This window comes from Haemaphysalis longicornis, unplaced genomic scaffold (genome assembly GCF_048455015.1).
Source record: "Haemaphysalis longicornis isolate Haplotype H1 unplaced genomic scaffold, Haemaphysalis longicornis Haplotype H1 scaffold_1, whole genome shotgun sequence".
Lineage (NCBI taxonomy): Eukaryota > Metazoa > Arthropoda > Arachnida > Ixodida > Ixodidae > Haemaphysalis > Haemaphysalis longicornis.
The window spans coordinates 297,881,938-297,903,030 of record NW_027526203.1 but is presented as its reverse complement, the minus strand read 5'-3'; the positions used below and the strand labels follow the sequence as shown (position 1 = coordinate 297,903,030).

The following is a 21,093-nucleotide window of genomic DNA, read 5'->3' as shown; positions in this document are numbered from 1 at the left end:
TACCATGCGCACTTGACAGGTGTCTTTCGAACCGCCGGTGTTCACAACATGTTATCAAGGCTTCTGTGTTTGTCAAGCTTGATGCCGTATAGTATAAAACAGGCCCCATATTCGGTGGAACAGAATATTAGCTACAGGTATGAGCTCTACCTTCATGAGGGCCCTTACGCTAAAGCTTGCATGTTTGCCACAGAACCCTGCATGCGGCTCCAGGTCCCTCAGTGGCTGTGTATCCTTTGCGGAGAGAGGCAGTCAAAGCAGGCGCTATTCAAAGCGATGCTTTCAATAGCGACACTTGACAGAGGTGGGAAACCTCATGAGGCCGACGTTAACTACCCTAATATACCTCAGCTGTGCCATACGAGGTGAAGCGAGAAGCTGCGACTTGCTGAGTCAGGGAGGTCGCAGGTTCTGACTTCAGCCTCAGCCGATAACCTCGAGATCGACGTGGGTTGATTTTTACGCTGAGATTTCTAACTTGACTGTCCCATTCTGCGAAAAAGCGCTGTTGCTGTTATCTGGTCAAGAAAGTGACCGCCTCTGTAAACAGTAAAGAAATGGGTCCGATGGGATTTGAACCCAGGTCTTTACAGTAGTGCCCACACGCTCCACCGATTGAGCTATCCCAGCACGCTGCGAGCAATAGAACAAAAGTTGTCGTTGTTGTTGTTCCTTTCTTCGTACCAGGATTGGTCCTGAATCTGAAGCTTTTGTGGGCAATATGCCCGTTTCACAAAATTTTCCAAAATGAAAATTTAAAACCTAAAAGTTGTGGAATAGTGCGTGACACGAAACCCCTGAACGTGATGACATATGAGTACAACCGGTGCACACCAGCTGCACAGAACCCTGGTTCTAGGGTGGCTGTTGCGTGCACCAGTCTGCTTGCTGGCGTAAAACGGAGAAATGAAAGCGAAGAAGCAGGCAGAAACGTGGTGTAGCATAAAAGAAGCCGGTCGAAGTAATCTGTGCCAAAAGACAAAGAATCTAAAATGCACAAAGGTGAATAAAGAATGAGTATTTTTGTAATACAATGCTGCGGTCCCAGACTAGAGCTGAAAACAAATGACGGGAGCGGACTCAAAGTAACTCACACTACATCTAAACTTATCTTCAGTAAGACCGCACATGATGCGGGCTGCGGAATACTTTTTAGGAGGCTGCTGTAGAAAGTAAGCTTTTCTGGTATATAGAGGAAGGTGGGGAGCGATGATGCAGCGCACGTGAAGGCGTAGGTCGTTCCCGGGTGGCATGGTGGATTGCACCTCATTTGTTTACAGTGTAAATAACCATTTTTTCACGTGTTTTTCAATGTCATTATTCTCAAATATGTATGAAATCTAACCGGAGGTCACTGTGAGATGGTAGGGGCCCGGGCCGCTGCGCGTAAAAATACTGAGCACGTTCCCTTCATTTTGTGCTCGCCCAAGGCTGCTCACAAAAATAAACAAGGCACGACCGCAACAAGTGCACACGTCGCTGTTTGCCGCCTTCCATACTTGCTTACTAACTTTGAATACGTAGTATAACTTTGTGATTTCCTTATTTTCGATGTGTTTAAACTACTACCCGCTGATTATTCTCCTATTGGCCTATGGTGAACTTGGCAGGGAGATGGCGTAGATTATTCTGTACTTGCCAGCTGCGCCGCGCCTCACAGCCCTGACGAAAGTTCGATGATTAAAACCGTCATCTGGACTTCAGGCATCAGAATTGTTTTTCCTGCGATCACGTTTTCGTTTTGCTTGCTCCCTTGGAGTGTGTTCCATGCATCGATTCGCACCTGAATAACTAACCGTTAAGTTGCGCCATTTTCTGAGGTACCCGGACATGCGAGGCTCACCGTTCCCCACGCAACGGCTGAAGGCAGTTTGAAAAGACGGCTTCGGCTTTAATGCCGCCTGGTAAACTACAACTAAAGGTACGCTAGCCCCGCAGACGGCTGCTGGAAGGAGTGACTGAGCGTCCTCTATAGGGCACTGATCAAGGTGGAGTTGTTTGGTTGTCCCCACTGGTACTTTGCTTTGTTGTTTGTAGGTTGTGACTTTCATTGAGGGCGCTTTCTGGCCGAGGCAGTTGAGTGCAACCAAAACGAAGCGAAATTAAAGCGGGACGCACCCTGGCCAAATCGGGCTGAACGTCTGTGCGTGCCCTGCTCGCAGTAGTGGATGCAACGGCCAAATATCCGAGCGGCATGCTCCAGGCAACCACCACCGACATCGGAGCATATGACGAGTGCATCGAGACGGTCGTGAAGCACAAGGACGGTTCGGAGAACGTGCGCGCCCAGTACTGCAACCTGTACATCGGCTCGAATGGCAACTACGGTGCAATCGAGGAGGTTCTGCCAGCGCTTGCGATGACGCACAAGAGAGTAAGTACGCAATGGCAAGGATTTTGTTTCAATGAGAAAATGACGCCGGGATCGAGTTGACGAAATGAGAAAAATGTTCAGTACGCGTTTTGATCATGTCTGAGATTGAGCAGTGTTAATAAGCTGATTCAGCTGTTACTATCTCGTTCTGGCGGTTTTGCGCAACTAGTACGTTTTATCAACAAGTTTTAAATGGTTAGGGCCTACGCGTTTCTGATTACAGTTTACAGTTCATTTGCAAGTATTATTGCAAATAACCTGCTTCACCTGGCACAAAACCGCGCGTCAGGTTCTCGAACCACACTTAAAAGGTTATTTTATTCAGATGACATAGATGGCAAATAGTTGGTAGAAGTAGCAATGGTGTGGTAAGTGATCAAAGCAAATAAAGATAAAAGGCTAAGTGCACTAAGGCTAAACTCTGAAAGAACGAAATCTGAAAAGCAGATCCCGGATGTCCAAAATTTTGGCAGAAGAATTTTTTAGTAAATGCCGGAAAATTTACGGAGGAAAATCCACCGCTTGTCAAGGCCGTCGGCACTGACCACTCTAAAATTGTCTACCGTACTGTTTTGCCACCATGCGCTTGTATGGACAATCAAAGCATTAAAAAAAGCTAATTTTACTAATAATGTGCCTACACACGCGATGCGATGCAGAAACAGGACCGCTGATATGGCAACTGACAGCGCCAATGCTTGTATGGCGTCATCCAGCCCAAACCAGATTTTTCGAGACTAATATGTACCGGGACTCATAAAATGTTTTCATTGTTCGTTTGGTAGACACCCCAGTGATAGACACCCCTCGGTGGTAGACACCCCAGTGCACATTGTAGGAAGTGTTCGTCCCGTCGTTGGACCCAGGTATTGATATGATGATGATGATAAGCAGAAGACGGAGGTGAAGGATGTGGAGGAGGGGAGAGATTATGAGGAGGAAAAGGAGGAGGAGGATTATTATGCTGATTTTGCTTGCTCTACCTTTGTTTTTCCAGACTGCAAACTTTACGTCATATTTGACTGACGACCGCCTGCCGGGACTTCGTTTCGGAATCTGTTTCATTAGTGAGTGCACCGCAGAGGATCTTCAAAAACTAACTTACGCTGGTGTGTACGCAGTTTTTTTTTTCAGCAGTTTTTAAAAGAATTCACTACCGGCTCTTGCATTCAGTATGCGTAGCCAACCCTCGACTTCACTGGAGCTGCTATAATATCGAGTAGCGGTTTTTGTTGCGTTCAAATTAACAAAGATGAGACACTGCAGTGGGGTAACCACCGTACGTGCCATGACCCAGGTATTAGATACGCACCGAATTATGAAGTATTTTGTTCATACTAATCTGGCTAGCACACTCGTATCGTGACCTTGGTTCAATGCGCAGAGGTGAAACAAATGTCATCAGCCCGTGATTCAACTACAACAATTTAAATTTATTTTACGTAGTCAGCGTAACGGATGGCATAAATAATATCCCCTTTACCGGTAGAAACACTTATATGTCTGTGAAAAGAATTTATGCCTCATTATGTCATGAAAAGGAAAGAAATTTTGAGGGTATTTCTTCTGCAATAGAATCTAGAGGCCACCGAGGTGGGAAAGGGATGGAAATACCTGAGGAGGACGGCATCTGGTAGTACGAGGACGCGCCAGGGAAGATACGGACGGAGTCCCGCAATGCTTGAAAAGCATTGAAGAACTTTTGTACAGAGAAGCACGCAACGGAAACGGGAAGGAGGAAAAGGGCTACACATGCCTCTCAAGCCCAAACGAGACGCACCTCAGAAACATTACACAAGGAAAAGCACAGCAACGCTCCTCCGTCCGTATACATATAGATGCATATGTACAGCGATGAGCAAAACAGTACGGACCACGACAACGGCAATTTTATGCTATTTCCCTTCCGCTAACGCCCATAAACTATGGTATGCCTGTGACATGTCATGAAATTACTTAAAGGAGCCCTGAAAGGCATTTTGAGCACACTAAATGAACTAGCGCAACCGTTAGATTGGGTCGTCAACGTCCTCTGTGCCAAGTATTACTCTTTTACGCGCAGCGGAAAGCTCACACTTTTGTTGCAAAGTTTGTCGTTTTTTTCTCACCCTTCCCTTCGTGTTTTTGGACGCCGCCATCTTCACATGTCTACATCATCGATTCCCAGATGTTCGTCATGAGCTAGACATCCTGCTATTGGGCGGCTTTTTCACGCACTTCCGGCAAAGAGATAAGTCGTCTGCTCAGCGTCGGCTCGCCGGCTGATCTGCCAGCGGAGTGCCGGAGTGCTTGGGCATTTTACGACAAGCGAAACAAGTGTAAAACAAACGCTTAACAGTTTGTATTGAATGCAACACGGCCATAACACGACATGGATATTCTGTTACCTGAGTACATTCCATAAAGAAAGCGTTGAAGCCCCGTCGCACTTCTTTCGAGCAATCGCAGAGAACGCCCTCAGCCGAATGCTCGGGTTTGACGCATACATTTTATTCAACTTCAAAACAATCCAGAGATGCGTTTCTAACGAACACAACGTCACAACATGCGTTGAAAGTCTGAACCACGATTGACAGAGGATGGGTTGCCTCCTGCCCGTCGTAAATTCGGTACTCACCTCTCGCGCGCTTTGCGGGGACGAACAGCAAGTCACTTAACTCTGGCGCACAAGCCGATGGCTTTTAGCCACGCACACTGCACATACCCCATGCGATGTTGAGTCGTACGTCGCTCGAGAAAGATAATCCAGACCATGGGAAGCACTATCCACCCGCAGAAGCACAACGTCGCATTTCATCGCGAAACAAAGGCGTCCACAACACACACACCATCGCCTCCTGTAATGCCAAACGCATCTCGCACTTCCCAATGGGAGTGAGTGGTACGCCTGCAATGCCCACATGTCGCGAGGTGGGGCCCCAAGTTGAACCGGGATCACGGAACCGTAACTGACTTCTAGAGCGGTTTGTGCCTTGTTGCCAAGGCAACCGATGCTTGAGATTGTCAAATTAATGGCGCTCGCTCCAGCGCTAGAAAGCTCAGAGCCGCGCCGGAGCATGTTTTGCCAACGTTGCCGCTCTCCACCACGCGTCGCCCCAAGCTGAACTGGTCACATGATTGAAGCGTTTTGTGCACGGGTTCTGTATCGGTTTAATATGACTTTTTCACATGCCGCCGGCAGGAATTACCACCGCCGCAAACTAAGACCCGGCACCAGCGGGGCCACATCTGATACGTCGCTTTTTGGATAAACAGTGCGCGGTGCATCAAGGGAACGAGCGCACGACCCTCCCCGTGCGGCTGCGAGTTCGCCGCCAATAAAAAGACATGTGCCGCCAGCAACGTACACCGCGAAAGGGCAAGGCCAGGCCGCCGCATACATGCGGCCAGTGTTTTTCGTCCGCTTTTCCAGCCTGGAGCGGAGTGCGGTATTCATGGTGTCAACAAAGCTTGCCCGTAGCAGACGACAGTCTGAGCAGCGCAATAGCGGAAGTACGTCACCGCTACGGAGCGCAGCATCATGGGAGGCAAGGCTGGCGCGCCGTCAACAGCGGAGAGTAAGTCGAAAGGAGGAGGAAACGCGGAGCGACGATAATGCGCGGTTTTTGATTTACGATTTCTCAGCTAGTACTCATCGCTTTAACAAAATTCTTGCGGGAGGAGATTGCAAATACATTGCTTTATTTGGGTACATGTACATCCATGCATCGGCGGAAGGTATTTCAGGACCCCTTTAAGTATTGCAGGAATACCGCACATAATACTCTGGGATGCCGTGCGGAAGAAAAAAAACCTAGGATTTGTGTTTTCATGGACCGTAAACTTATGCTCTCGGTGGTACACTCTAAGAAATCGCTGGAGGTGAGTTTCACCACCGTATACATATAGATGCATATGTACAGCGATGAGCAAAACAGTACGGACCACGATAACGGCAATTTTATGCTATTTCCCTTCCGCTAACGCCCATAAACTATGGTATGCCTGTGACATGTCGTGAAATTACTTAAGTATTGCAGGAATACCGCACATAATACTCTGGGATGCCGTGCGGAAGAAAAATAACCTAAGATTTGTGTTTTCATGGACCGTAAACTTATTCTCTCGGTGGTACACTCTAAGAAATCGCTGGAGGTGGGTTTCACCATGACACCCTTAAAATACCAATCAACCTGATCAAATGTCTAACCTGCTCTGATAAACGGTTCCGGCAGACCTTCACCATCTGTTATGGACAAGCCCTGGAACCAAGGACATTCGAAGGAAATGTCTGATGACCTCAGGCCTAAATTTGCGGCAAGACACACAGTGGCATCGGTGGCTCCATGGTCCCACCTACCGTTCTTTGCTGCATTTATCCGGGAGGCTAATCTAGTTTCCTGGATATAGATCCGGCTCCCGTAATTTCTACTAAGCCTTGAGGCTATTGAATAAACTAAAACTCAATAACAACAAATGTGCGAATTTGGCGAATGGCAAGGCCCAGCACGCGCTTAGAGTAAAAAATGGACTGCGCTGGGACAACAGCGCAAGACGTGCATGTGCGGTGTTGTCCCAGCGCAGAGTCTGCGAAGCCGCTTAGGGTCTCCGGCTACCGATGTCTCATGTAATTGTCGTCGTTTCATGTAGTCACGCTACTACAACACCGGGGCACTTGTTTTCCAACGCCTCGCGCTAGAACGTAAGGCGTACTAAAAGAAAACACCGGGACACTCGTTTTTCAATGCCTCGCCATAAAACATTTCGTCTCTGTGGGCAAAAACCCGTACTAAAAGAACACACCCGGACACTCGTTTTCCTACGCCTCGCGCTAGAATGCTTCTTACAGAGAAGCTGTATGCCTCTACCCCCCAGCGCTTTCATCACCGTGGGAAAAAACGCCAAGGCGCCAAAAATACCCCTATACACTACATGCTTCGGCCCTCCCCAGGTTTCACGTTAGTGGAGATAGCCCGGGATTTTTTCTCTAATCGCATGTTGGTCATCTTCACTTACCACGTTTGCACGTTTGGTGACGCTGATTGGTCGTTTTGGGGCGTTGTGGTGAAGCCAATCTGCAAGCACAAAAACAGGCCGACAATAAGGGAGCTGAGGAAGGCTTCTAGCACTGAAATTCTGGTTATCGGCTATATATCCATGTTACTGTTTCCGGAAGCATACATAGAATGTTTTGCCTTGACAAAAGAAAACATGTCGTTTCTTTATCTTTTCATCGGTGCTCGCAACCTGTGTACGATATCACTAACCATAACTGATACCCTATAATGCAATTTTTATAATGTGGGATTAGTCGTCCTTTTAGGATATCAGAACAAAACCTAACAGTGTTATCTACATCGTCAAACAAATTCTCTAACAGCTTTGTGCACGACGTGTTAAAATAACAATTATACTATTATTTGCATCAAAAATTGTGCGATAGCTGTTATACAATGTAGACCCATTACGTTAACAAGTGCATCCCATGACACCATCCGATTAAATGAATTACCTCGATGCTTTGAACTCACATGGCCCTAAATATGCGACACGAACAGACACTGCAGCTTTAGTCATGCAGAACTATCGGCAGTGACACGTCTGTCTGTTTTAACGGATGGGGAAAAATTCCATGACTCGGTTTTGGTCAGTTGCAGATGGTTTGTGACTAGCCCACTTTAATCCCTTGATCAGCATGATCGGCCATTCAGCTGCGTAGTGATCAGGTGGCCCCACGGATATTTTATGAGTGAATTGTGGACTGCCGGATCTAGGATAAAGAATCATTTCACTGTGTATTCAGTGTTTAGTGCTACCTGTATTACGAACTGTGCATACAGCGATGTTCGCACGTGTGCAACAAAGACTTTTAACAGTAGATCTGTCTAGGCCAAGCTTTCAAAGTCAGTCGCAAAAAAAAAAAAAAAAAAAAAAACCTCGAAGCCTCGACAAAACAATGTGGTTATGGAGGCGTTGGGAATGAAACAGGGTCCTTAAAGCCGTGAAGCCGGCAAACGAACCACTGGGCCTAGGAGGTACGAGGTTAGCTGCGGCGAGGAACAATAACACGTGCAGCCAATGGAAAGGGAAGAAGACGCTCCCCGTCTTAGGAATCAAACCTGGGTCCCTCGCGTTATGAAACCGGCGGCTATCCGATTGAGCAATCATCGCATTCAGGGCGCACAGCATTTCCTTTGGGTCCGCAGCGCAGGCGTTGGCTTTCATTTGGCCGCAGGTTCTAGCGCGTGCTAACGCGGCCCACTTTGGGAAAGATGTGAAAGCCTGCGGACGAAACGATCCGGGCTTGCAGTCATGGCGAACGTTCAGCGGCAAGTTCGGGTGTAAATGTAAGGTGCAACAGCCTGGTCTCCGACGAAAGGGAGAGGGACCGCCAGCTGTGCTCTTTCTTCAACTTTGCACACCTAGTGCAAGCTGCGCGAATTTTTTTTTAACTTTTAGTTTTAGGTGCAGTACCTTTTTTTTGCGTTCTAGGAATGGGCATCTACGCCTTCATTGATTACGTCAAAGAACATGAAAACGCCATATATATGTTGATCAGCCAGAGGCTTCCCAGCTTTAATTCGTGTTATGACGTTTTCTTCCCTCCGTACAGTATTTGGCAACAAGGCAAAGATGACGGTGAAAGACTGTGTCACAAACCGCCCAGAACCAATAAACAAGACCCAGCTGTGGATACTGTAAGTAATTAAGCAGCAACGATGCAGACGCGTAAGTGTTACGGTGTTAGTGAAGTTAGCATGGTATGAGTGAATTTAGAGACAGCCTTCCCTCGACAGCTGCCCCGGAATATTTCTTACGCCTCACTAATGCAAGCGCAAAAGATCAAAGAAACCCATGCTGCTCCGGTTTCGGATTGTGTTACCCTGAAAACTCCTTGAACAGTAGTGATCCGAATGTCATTGGCTTGCACGTGAGCCAATGGTCACGTAATGAGCCTGGCCTAGCATATAACTGGCATGGTAGCTATGTTTGCAAACGCCGACAATTATGCTCGTATTTGCAACTGTTCTCAGCAACATGAACATAATTTAGACTAAGTCATTTCTTTAGTGCCGGTTAGTTCCGTGGTTGCTTACTTGAGAAAGAAGTATAGCGTCTTCGATATTAGCCCCCCCCCCTCCCCTCCTACCCTCTAGATATTTTAGGAAGGCGAAAGAAGAAAAGGGGCGAATGCATTACGCATTTTATTATATATTTTGTGCGCACCTGCACCAAACTAATAAGCAAATGTTTATTAATTTACCATTCATAATACATCGTTAGCATTGCTTGTTAACATGGTAACACGTGAGATCCCCTAGTTTTACTATAGCTGCAAACCTCCGCTCATGTGTTTAAATTGTGCTTGATTACCTTATAACACCCTTGGTAACGAATCTTCGTTCAGCGCAGCGCCTGAAGATTTGATTTCCTGATTTCGCTCTTACATCTGACAAGACTGGACAAGAAAGCTGCCAGAATATAAGAAAAAGACTTTGGTGTTAATAAACCTTTGACTGTTTTTTAGCGTGAAGCATTTTTTGGGAACTTCTCCCCCCTCTGATGTTTTATCAGTATCCATGCGTTGTGTTAGCATTTTAGTAGTAAAACGTTATAAATAATTGATGCGAACAACTTTGTTCCTAGTTCATGGAGAGTTAATTAAAACGTAGACAGCCACACGGTCTCGTCGTAGCCGTTCTTAATGAGGATAGCCTTGGGTGACAAAAACATAGTTCTTAGGGAGGTCATGGCCCCGATTTCTCTCCTTCTTTATCATCAGCCGATTTATGTTCCTGCATGAAGACGGCCTCTCTTATAGAATTTCAAGCCCCCCCCCCCCCTTCTGTCTTGCAGTGCCGAAAAAATTCGGTGCCCGAAATTTTCGTTGGTTCCCCTAGTTAATGGACTTTCCCAACGCTAGTCCCTCATTTCAGCAGCCACTGCGTTGCCCGAATATTTGTCCTGTTGTCAATTATATATATACTACATGCCCGACCCAAGTCGACTTCTTTGTCCTATTACAGCTATGTCTTCCACCCGAGCCTCTTCCCTATGCAGGCATGTTCGTCTCTAGCTATCCCCCAAGCATTACGGCCATCGCCCTTCTTTCTTAGGCTTTTTGGGTTCACCAAACTTTTCGTTCAAGGTGTTGAGTGACGCGCTAAGTTTCTGGCCTATAACTCGTCATCGCTAGCACGCAGAGGTTGTACATCACTCTTTTCAATGACAGATGTAGCCTACTATTCATTATTTGATCGTGATTGCCGAACTACCCTCCAAACCACACTATTTCGAGGTCGGATTTCTCTCTAGTGGTCGGATTCAGCAGCGATAACTTGTGCAAGATGATTACTTTTATGCACCTATTCTATTCTAGGCAAAGGTGGAGATTTCTGCATGTCGCTTAAGATTACTTGCGATTTCTTCATTTCAACAACAGGACGGAGCATTTCCTTGAAGAAGTCTTGAAGAAGTTCCTGAAGATTACTTTCATTTTTGAGACCCACTGAACAAGACAATGTTACCTTCAAATCTCAAGTGGCTCATATATGCTCCATTTACTTGTAGCCCTCACTTCTCCCAATCAAGTTCTCTAACTACCACCTTGGACAGGCTGCAACAAATTTTGCAGAGATATTGTCTCCCGGTCTTACGGCCTTCCGGCTAGGGAACGCTGCGCTCTCCTTGCGCAGGAGTATCCTGCCCCCGCATCCCTTGCATGTGTCATTTACGAGCCACATGCAAGCCTCCTCTCTTCCCTGGTCTCTTAATACTTCCTGTACTGCAGTGGTCTTCACTTACCCACAAGCTTCTTCGTAATCTAAAAACGCCATTCAAAGGGATTTGTTGAACTCCGGAGACGGAAACTCAAGCCGCTGTACCACTTATCACACTTCTAGACACACCTCTTACTGAGCTCAACAGGACGCTGCCGTAAACTAATGCTACTTTAGGACCGCTCATCCCCACGCTGGCTGCATTCCTATCGCGCTCGATTTCTCGCAGCAGTACAAGTCTAACAACTCCCTGTCACAGTTGACGTCAAAAACACTCCTTCTCTGTTTCCTTGTCACAGTTCGCGAAGAACCTTTCGTCGCACTCTTGTCCGAATAATTTTTCGTATAATAATCATCGCACGCCTCGTTGAACTCCGTCTAAAGATCTTCCTTAAACTGCTCTTGGCCACTTTGTCCCACCCTGCGTCAGTTCTCTCGTCACATTCTTCTCAAATATGCTCTCCTCATCAACATTCATGCTGTGCTTCATATTTCTGCACAGTCTCAATAATGCGTCACTCGAAAAGAAACAGTGTTTAGAGGAGAATAATCACCACATCTCAAGAAACGCTTCGCGTTAGAAAGATGAGGAAGGTCGTGATGTCGTTCATTTTTTTTTATTCCCCTTGTATATATGCGCACAAACATTCTGCTCAAACATGTTTTCAGAGCTGCACTAGGAGCTACTGTAGTGTTAGTCATTTTGAGCACGGCCTTTGAGTTGACCGCTGGCAAGTGGGAACAGCAAAGAAAAAATGGTGAGAACATTTGAGTTTTCTCTGCAGCGAAATTTCACTTTGAGTAACCAGCGGTGGCTGGATGAGCTCACGCATTCGCAAATCGGTCGATATTGTATGACTGTCATATATACGTGCTTTTCTTCTAGGTGCTTGTTACAAAGCATTGGTAGCATTCTCGGTGATTGATAACACCAGAGTAGTCGTCTGCACAAACAACCAACCGAATTCTGAGGCCTATGCTTACAAATTTATACACGGGATGCGTTTCCTGGGCATATTTTGGATCGTCCTTGGGCACTCATATGGAACCATCTCCGAAAATTTCTGTAAGTTACACCAAAGAACTGCATGCTTTAATTACTGTTGCAATAAATGTGCACTTCTCAAATGCTTGGCCACACTTAATTCCTTCTTCTCTCTCGTAAACGTAGCCATAAATATTATTGACCGTAATGAAAACTACGCGCCAGAAGCGTGTATACACAAGATTCGCGGGTGATGGAATGACCAAGGTGCCCTGGAATTACAGGGCGTGTGTCTTTGGTATGGTTCCTGTCCACTTTCTTTTATTGCCAACTCTTATTGGCAACTTATGCGAATGCGCACGCGGAACTAAAATAATTTTGCGCATACATACTAATCGGTCAGGTCAATTCTACACTAAATCGGAGCTGTTCATCGTGGTGGAATTAACACTAAGCATTTGGGGCGTGTTTATGTTTCAATGATGTATCTTTGAAGACAACGGAAACGTTTAGCACGAAGGATTCAGTGCTTACGTTTTACAATTTTTACATAAACAGCGTATAAATGAAGGCCCGTGCGAAGTACAGTCAAACCCGTTTATAGCGAACTGCAATATGCACCGCGATTAGTTCGATATATCCAATAGTTCGATATAGCCGAACCCGCCTATAACGAGCTTATTGTGGCGAGTTCACCATCTGCGGGAGCGGCTCCCCTCCCCAACTCCGCCATCCGCGTATGCAGAAACGAACATAGTACAGTAGCCGTTACCATACGAAAAAAATTCATTTTTTGCAAGCAACAAAGCTACTTACAAAGCTACAACAATGAAACATTGTTTGCGCCAGTTCGAGTCCGCGTCCTCAAAAATCTGAGAAGCATTGGCGGAGCCTATCGACTGCCGAACGCGCTTCATTATAAGCGTCGGGCGGATTTCACTCTCGACATCATCGGGAACGTTGTTGAGCTCTTCCCACAGTTCACCGATGCTGCTGTCTCGGTCCGGACTCGCTGACTGGGCGGGTTCCGTCGCGAGTCCCACGCGTCGGAAACCGTTACGGAAAGTATTGGGCGCTACGTCGCTCCGTGCGAGGCGCAATGTCTCAGTCGCGGCTCTTGCTCAATGGTCGCGGCCAATCCATATCTCAATCGCCACTCCGAGATCATGCATTTCGGCGGCCATTCAGGCGCCCAGAGTTCGATATATCGGATGTGAACTTCGTTATAAGGAATGTGCTTCCCATGTATTTCCGTAACTGAAATATTTTTGTTCGTTATATAGCATAATTCGCTCTATCCGGGTTCGTTATAGCCGGGTTTCACTGTATCTCCGCGTGCATATTTCAATCCCAGTAAAATGTGGTCGCTTTCCCTTTATTTCATTACATCTATTTTATCCTCAGCATGAGCTAAATTAGGGGTGCATGCAATAAACTTAACTATAGCAAATGCACTCGGAAGAAGCTGAAGTGATAACAAATAATGTCTGACACTAAACACCGTCAATGCAGTTCAAGGCGCATGACGGTGAAGTTAATTTCCTAAACACTGTCAATGCAGTTCAAGGCGCATGGCGATGAAGTTAATTTCCGTTATTTGAAAAGTTTTTTAATGAGGATAGAATCATAGGCTGGTCATTGAGCTAGGCAGAGGGTTGGAATATTTGCCAGGTTTAAAAAGAAAACAGTTGAAACGGATGACCACGACAAAATAAGATACGTATATTTCATCCGCGTGAATATTGTAAAGGTCGTAAAGGCCTTAAGTCACTGCTTTTTCGCCGCGTGCCCATATTACCGAATTATTCATTTACATAAAATGAATGAATGAATGAAAGAACGAATGGACGAATTAATTAATTAATTAATTAGACAGGAATGACACTCTGACCCGTTGGGAAAAAAGGGAAGAAGTTAGGTGTTAACGGTCGATAAAGTTCAAGTTCTATTGACGAGGTAAGCTTCCTTCACGAATTATTATAGTTCTAGGAGCACGTCGTTGGCATTATTTCCATCAGATCAAAACATCAAACGTCCTTTTCATAAATTAAAACGTGAAACATGCGAAGTTTGATGGTAACACGCAATGCACAACGACAGTTGAGGCTGAACTTTGTCCAACTCACCTTATGAGTAAATCTATGTTTATAGCTGCTTCTATTTATTAACCTGCAGGGCCCGCACGATGCTCACGAGCACGCTTACGAGCTTTTGCAGCCGTTTTCTCGCCCATGGAATGCCTTCGTTGCTTGTTGGCTTCCACTCCCGTTGACGAACTTCGGGGTCCCCACGACTCGCACGAGCACGCTCACGAGCATGCTCACGAGTGCGTGGCCGCATAACCGACTTCTCTTGGGCCGAACGAATCTCCCGTGGCCGACCCATAAACCTGCGAACATGAATTTGGGTTATCATCATCATCAGACCTTCTTCAGGTGGGAATTACTGTATGGCGTTTAGCATACACGCATCGCACGTTAAAGTCAGTTATTTCAAGCTTCGCTTGAAAAATCACCGACGATTGCAATACTCTCTAACACGTAATTTGAGCTCAGCTGTGTAGGTGTTCGAATTTTTTTATATACTGAGGCAAATAGTTTGAGAGGACGTCCCCGTATGTACAATTGCAGACACTCTGGCGCCATCTGTAAGCCGCCGCAGTCATACCGGCGCTCACGCAGAGTTGTGTTTCTAGTTGTTATGACATAATTGGCGCGTTCACCGCATTCCCTGGGGATGACGCCGTCGCCGACGCCGCGCAACGCGTGGTTGGCGGCTGAAAAGATGCTCTCTAAACTCTTTCGCCATATGTGAACGCTGGAGAGAGGTTTAAGCACTATAAACTTTACTTTGTGGTTTTTCCCCTGACCCAATCCCCAACCAGCGCCGACGGCCTCCTTCTCAATAAAGCCATTCATTCATTCATTCATTCATTCATTCATTCATTCATTCATTCATTCATTCGCCATACTCTGCTTCTCGTGCTTCCGGTGTACATTATTTCCCTTACGTACTGGCGATGTCTTCGAACATCCTGAACGTGCGGATAAAAGGGGCACGTTCCAACGATGCATCCAGCTGCTGTCGATACACTGCGTTCCCTACATTCAAATACGCCTGCGCGAGCATGGCACGCGAAAACGTCTTGTGGGAGAAGCTATGAAAAGGAATTCGGCGGGTTGCACCAGGATTCTTCGAGGATTGCAAAGAAGACTGTCCGCAAAATTTGATCCTGGAACAAAACTCGGAGACGTCCCTTTCGGTAGGGCGTAGGGAAGTCTCCCAGTATGAAGTATGTCTTAATCCACGGATGGGACAAGGGCTATTTTGAAATTCTTGGACGGTGGCAGGTTTTTATCGCGCCTCTTCCTATGCCCTTAAAATTGGGGCTATATGGCTTGACAGCAAGGTGTTAACAGGGGGAAGTTGACTGAATACCTGGAGCTAGCATTGTTATGTGCTGATGAATTGGTAGTATTGAGGCATTGTTTTGATCTTCTAGAAAATATTTTCTTGCCGTTCAAAAGCCTTTGCGGGGGAGGAGGAGGCAAAACACTTATTGCGCAAAAAGAAAAACGGTGGGTGGCCTCCTCAGTTCAGGAGGCTGCGCGCCGCGGCTGCTCGGGTGGCCCGCTTGATCATGCTGCGCTGCTCCTGCAGGTCCGAGATGGTCAAGGTGAATTCCCAGTGCTCGGGGGTAGGGAAATGGATAGGAACAGGGTGTTGAGGGCACAGGAAGACGACAAAAAGTATTTTCTTGTCCACAAGCCTATGAACGTAACCGCTATATCCTAAACGCTGAAACGCGAATAGGCTCGCTGAAAAGGGAAACCTTTATTAACAAGACCCAGCAGCTAATTTTCAAAGATGTACCAGTCGGCATGGATCATTCTCTGTGGTTGTTGGTTTTGTAGAGGGGCGTTGTTGCCATAGTAATTATGATACATACGACACGTCGACCACTCACTGCAGGTCGACGACGGCCAGAACAGAACACGACAAAATCACCGTACTAAAAAGAAGAAATATAATAACACAAGGGGACACGCGGTGTATTTTCTACAACTTCCTTTATTAAAGGGACACTGAAGTGATTTGTAAACATTGCGGGATTACTAGCGCAAATTGTAATTCGGAGTCCGTAGGCATTGTTTCGACCACTCTGGCCGCGTTTACGCGAATTTATTTAGTATAAAAATCAATTCGAAAATGCTGTCCTCCTCTCTTTACGCTCGCCCATTTTCTGTGGCGTTTTCGTGTGACGTCAGCAGGAGATGAGCTGGAAAATGGCTGCGCTACTGCACGGTTCGCCGACCTACCGATCGAGTCAGTCGGCCCAGCGTTTCGTCCGCCGGCCGCCGACGGGTCGTCGTTATTCGCTCGCTCAATTGAAACTAAGCCACAACACCTTTGTGAATGAAAGAATGTGCCTTTCCTTACTTTGTTAGTTTGTACACTGTGTCAAACTCAGAGTCCGGGTCGGTCCACACAAGCGCTGCACAAGTGCACATGCGACGCTTCGCTGACTTTACGCTAGTATATAGGAAAATCTAAGGCCAATTGAAGGCGGGAGAAGAGTCAGCGAAGTCAATATAGGTACTAAGAAAATAAAATCACCTGAAACTTTACCGTACAGCGCAAAACTAGGGAGCAGGAAGCACTTTTTTTGCGCTGGGTAAACAAGCACAGCGGTCAGCAGCACGACCGCACATCTGCGAACGCTTTTCCGTCAAAGAAATGCAATTGCTAGACGTGAGATATTGTGGAAGTTTGGGGGACACTTACTGCAGGAGTGATATACAACAAATAGTCACATAAAGTACTTAAAATGCTTAAAATAAATAAAAGTGTAAACTGGTCATACATTATAAACCTTATATATCCAGACCGGCCAGTGCCGGCTCGTGGCCTAGCGGTCTGAGGCGCTGCAATTTGTTTTGAAAGTCGCAAGTTCGAATCCCCGAGGGTACATGTTTTTTTTTTTTTTTTGTAAGTTGATTTTTTCGTATGCGGCCGATGTTTTCTGAACTGAGTTCACCATTTTTGGGCCGTAACGTTCACTGCTCCACGAGTGAGATCGCAGAACGCGCGCATACTGACAATGACGCGCTAGCGAGTTCTCGTTGGCGTGCTGTTGCCACAAGCACTGACTGCTTGCGGGCAGTGGGCCCAGGCCTGAATCAGCACACCCTTGGCCTGGTGCGAACTAGCTTTTTACGAACAGACATGAGTGAGGCAAGCTTCGAATATGCGGGAAAAGCGCATGGCATTTGAGAGTCTGCGGTGACGCGGAGGGCGTTCATCTACTGCGTAGGCCTCGTCTAGTGATTTCTACGATTCCAAGCCGCCCTGGGAGGTTTATCTTAGACATTTGACAGCCGACAACATGGCAGAAGCGCGGTACGGCGATAATTGAGAAATCGTGAATGCCCATCCAACAAGATGTCAAGCATGTTGTTTTACAGAACCGAAACCGAAACCGAAACTTTTGATTGCTAACCTTGGGCATTGTCCAATCACGGTGCCCCCCCTCTTGACGTCACAGCCTTTAGTTGGTGCGGCCGCCGCAAACCGCGCATAGTAGTTTTTCTTCTTTCGCGCTTTGTAAAATAATTACCGATTTGTCAACCGGATAAACGATGAATAGTGTGTTAATTTGAGCCAGTCTACACAGTGCAAGCAAAAACGGGAGCTTGACAAATTCACTTCAGTGTCCCTTTAATGAGCTGTGCCAACAAGAAACCTTTGCCAGCAATCTTCAGTTCCTATCCTCAATAACAGGAGATAAACATGTTTCCGTGTGGTATTGATGCATTTCTTGAAATAACAAGCCAACATTCATTGGCTGGTTGACATAGCTGCGTTTGAGCGACAACCCGCCGCGGTGGCTCAGTGGCTAAGGCGTGGCGCTGCTGAGCACGAGGTCGCGGGTTCGATTCCCGGCCGCGGCGGCCGCTTTTCTGCTGGAGGCTAACAGCAAAAACGTCCGTGTGTACGAGATTTCGGCGCACGTTAACGGTCCCCAGGTGGTCAAAATTAATCCGGAGCCCTCCACTACGGCGCGCCTCGTCGCCTGCGTTGCGTCGGCGCGTTAAACCCTACAATCAATCAACCGTTTGAGCGACAATATAAACGTAATGATGGGAAATTCGAAGGTTGATCGTGCCCATAAACACGCAGTGTCAGGATATACGAACGATGAAAGTCGGACGAACCTAGACCCTGAATTCCTGACAAAGGCTAAAGGCGTCGGAGAAATGTGAAAGGTCATTAAAACGGAGCACAAGGCGTCCTGAAATTATATCTTTGTTTTGTTTCAGCCCGACTAGCCAACGCACTTGTATACTTCGAACATTGGGAATCGGTGATTGTTACTGCTGGTTATCAAGCTGTAGACATGTTCTTTTTTCTGAGGTAAGTAGCGTTCAGACTGTAGAGAAACAAAAAGCAAGAGCATGCTCCTTCAACGCAACGTTTGAGCACCGTCGTAACCATGGCTTGTCTATCATTCTAACCCTTTTGATTCGGCTTTAATCTTTAACAGAAATGACATTGTTGCGGTATTTTATCCGGACCTTATTCTTACACAGACTAAAGAAGCATTTTTGAGACAGTCAGGGGGAAGACTTCATAGTTCGTAGCCTCTTTATATTTTGTTTCCCAAAATAAAGGTACAGCCAAAGAATCGCTCTGCACCACTTCTGTTTACGCTGACCTTACAATTTACAGGAAGCCGTTAAAAATTAATTGAATAATCGGCCACCTATGACTATTAAAAATTTATTTTTTTCCTGAATCATCACTGTTGAACTCCCTCAATTCTTCTGAAGGGAGAATTCACCAAACCTTCCCACCATGTCGTCGTGGGCAGCAGGCTTGCGTCTTGGCTTGGTGCCCCTTTTGTTTCTACGTATATGTTCTGTACCAATCTACTCGTTCAACATGAACCTTGCAGTTTGCGTCCCACAGTATTTTCGCATTACAGTAATAACATTTTGCTTTGATAACAATTCAACATGCTGGACGTAGATTCCACATAAAGCGTGACACCCATAAAAGTCACCACATCTTTTTGTGTTTCTGTTTTTTGCGAGGTCCAGAATCTCTCCGACCATGTGTGCTTTCTTATTAGACGCTAACTCATAAAAAGGTTTCCACGACGCCCTTTCAAAGGTGCAAGTTCATTTATCTGCTACGTAATGACTTATTGTTTGGTTTGTTTTCATAAGTTAAGCATCACGTTTTCGAGCATCATAACCGTACACGTAGCAAGATCTTCGTCGCCAGGCAGTGGATAAATCAACTCTAATTGTTGAAATCGCGTCCTCAAAATTTTTATCGCGAGTTCCCACTGACTGAGTTGTTCCTTCAGCGGGTTCCTGCTCTACTACACCCTCAACAAGCAAACTAGCAACCGGGCCGTCGTTGCTGTAGTCGCCATTGTCCGGAGGTTTATAAGGTGAGCACCAAAAATCATGTGCGGGGTATCTAAGGCAAAAATGCGCCTTACCCAAATGTACGAGATTACTTATTGCTTATTACGAATTTACCGTATTTTGTTGTTGCTCTGTAGGCCTTGTCAAACTCAACGTGCAATTTTTTTTTCTTTCTAGGGCAACCGTCCCTACGTTCTTTATGATCATGTGCATCTACGTCTTACCACTGATAGCCTCTGGTCCTAACTCCAAGGCCTTTTTTACGCGTTTCTACGGTGAAATTCATGAACATTGGTGGGCCATCTTGCTACAAGTTCGCAACTGGAGAACAAATATCATGAGGGTGAGTAGACTGGCCCCGAAGCACCTTGACCGAGAATATTTGGAGACTGCTGAGTAACTTTGACCAATTTTCAGTGCATTTCAACATCTAATAACTCTGTGCAGTGTAACGGCGTAGCCATGGACACTGTTCTTGCTTCGGATAATAAAACTGATTAGAATCGCGATGTTACGAGAGTCACACAAGTGTTACGCGCAGCGTCACGGCAGCTCGTGAAGTCCATCGCAGCGTTCACAACCGATTCAGGTTGACGTTGTTTTGCTGCAGCCGTTCGTTACTCCGCTTACCGCCTGCAAATAGCGCATTTTTTTCTTGAAACATTATGAGCTCCAGTTTAATCTACCAAGCTATTTCAGTAATTGCTTAATTTTGTAGGCATAGCCAGTCGAAAAGTTCGACGCATCTCATCACAAGTGCGGCAAAATAGCTAGTGACGCGCCACCCTTTCCTCGGTTTTCTTTATTATATAACTCATTTCATTTGAGTTACTCAATATTGGATTGAGTATTTTTCAGACGAGCTAATTTGTATATTGGAGATAGTTCGCATGCTGTTGTCGTCGTCCGTTTAAGCGTTCCTTTCTAGAATATAGACAAACCCCATGTGTTACTTCTTTTTCGCACTTAAAATAATTCGTGCCATTGCAGAGAAAAATAGGCGAAGTCAAATCAAATATATCTTCTAGCGGGCCCTTGACATACGGCTCTCGTCATTTCGTCAGGCTTTTTTTTTTTGCGCCAAGATGAACCGCCGTAGTGGTGGTCCACGAATTAATTTAAACCAGCTGGAGATCCTTAAGGTGCGCCTAACCTCGACACGAGTGTTTTTAACCGATTTTATGTAAAGGCGATATCCGAAAATGGTTTCTCTGTCTTAAAGCATTTTCTCACCATCCCGGTGCCTCCACCAGCTCAATGCACGAACCTGTGTCGTAATAGCTTGAGGAGAAGAAATCTCTGAAACTTGAAGAGCCCTTTCAGCTGCCTTACTGAAGCAAACGTTTCTTGTTCTCTTTGCTACAGTCGGTTCTTCCGCATATTTGGTACTTGTCAGCGGATTTCCAGTTATTTGTGATCTCGGTACTCGTCATACAAGTCTTCAAAGCGTAAGATGTGCTATTATTTTCTAATCTTAGACATTGAAATTTAGGCTTGTTTACAAAAAATTGTGACCTGAAATAAAATCCTTAGATAATA

General features: G+C 46.0%; 1 protein-coding gene across 3 annotated transcripts in view; it reads left to right on the top strand.

Annotated features, from left to right (window-relative positions):
- Positions 1-21,093, top strand: part of LOC144148791 (nose resistant to fluoxetine protein 6-like) — a 42,451-nt gene that overhangs the window by 2,801 nt on the left and 18,557 nt on the right. For 2 of the 3 annotated variants that reach the window (XM_077680314.1, XM_077680301.1), the window contains exons 2-10: positions 2,163-2,374; positions 3,372-3,483; positions 8,967-9,051; positions 11,803-11,891; positions 12,020-12,199; positions 18,439-18,532; positions 19,491-19,577; positions 19,732-19,897; positions 20,920-21,002. In XM_077680314.1, the coding sequence (XP_077536440.1) occupies positions 2,195-2,374; positions 3,372-3,483; positions 8,967-9,051; positions 11,803-11,891; positions 12,020-12,199; positions 18,439-18,532; positions 19,491-19,577; positions 19,732-19,897; positions 20,920-21,002 (1,076 nt within the window). In that variant the 5' untranslated portion in view covers positions 2,163-2,194. The remainder of the gene's footprint in view (positions 1-2,162; positions 2,375-3,371; positions 3,484-8,966; positions 9,052-11,802; positions 11,892-12,019; positions 12,200-18,438; positions 18,533-19,490; positions 19,578-19,731; positions 19,898-20,919; positions 21,003-21,093) is intronic. The other variant, XM_077680305.1, reaches the window with a different exon arrangement.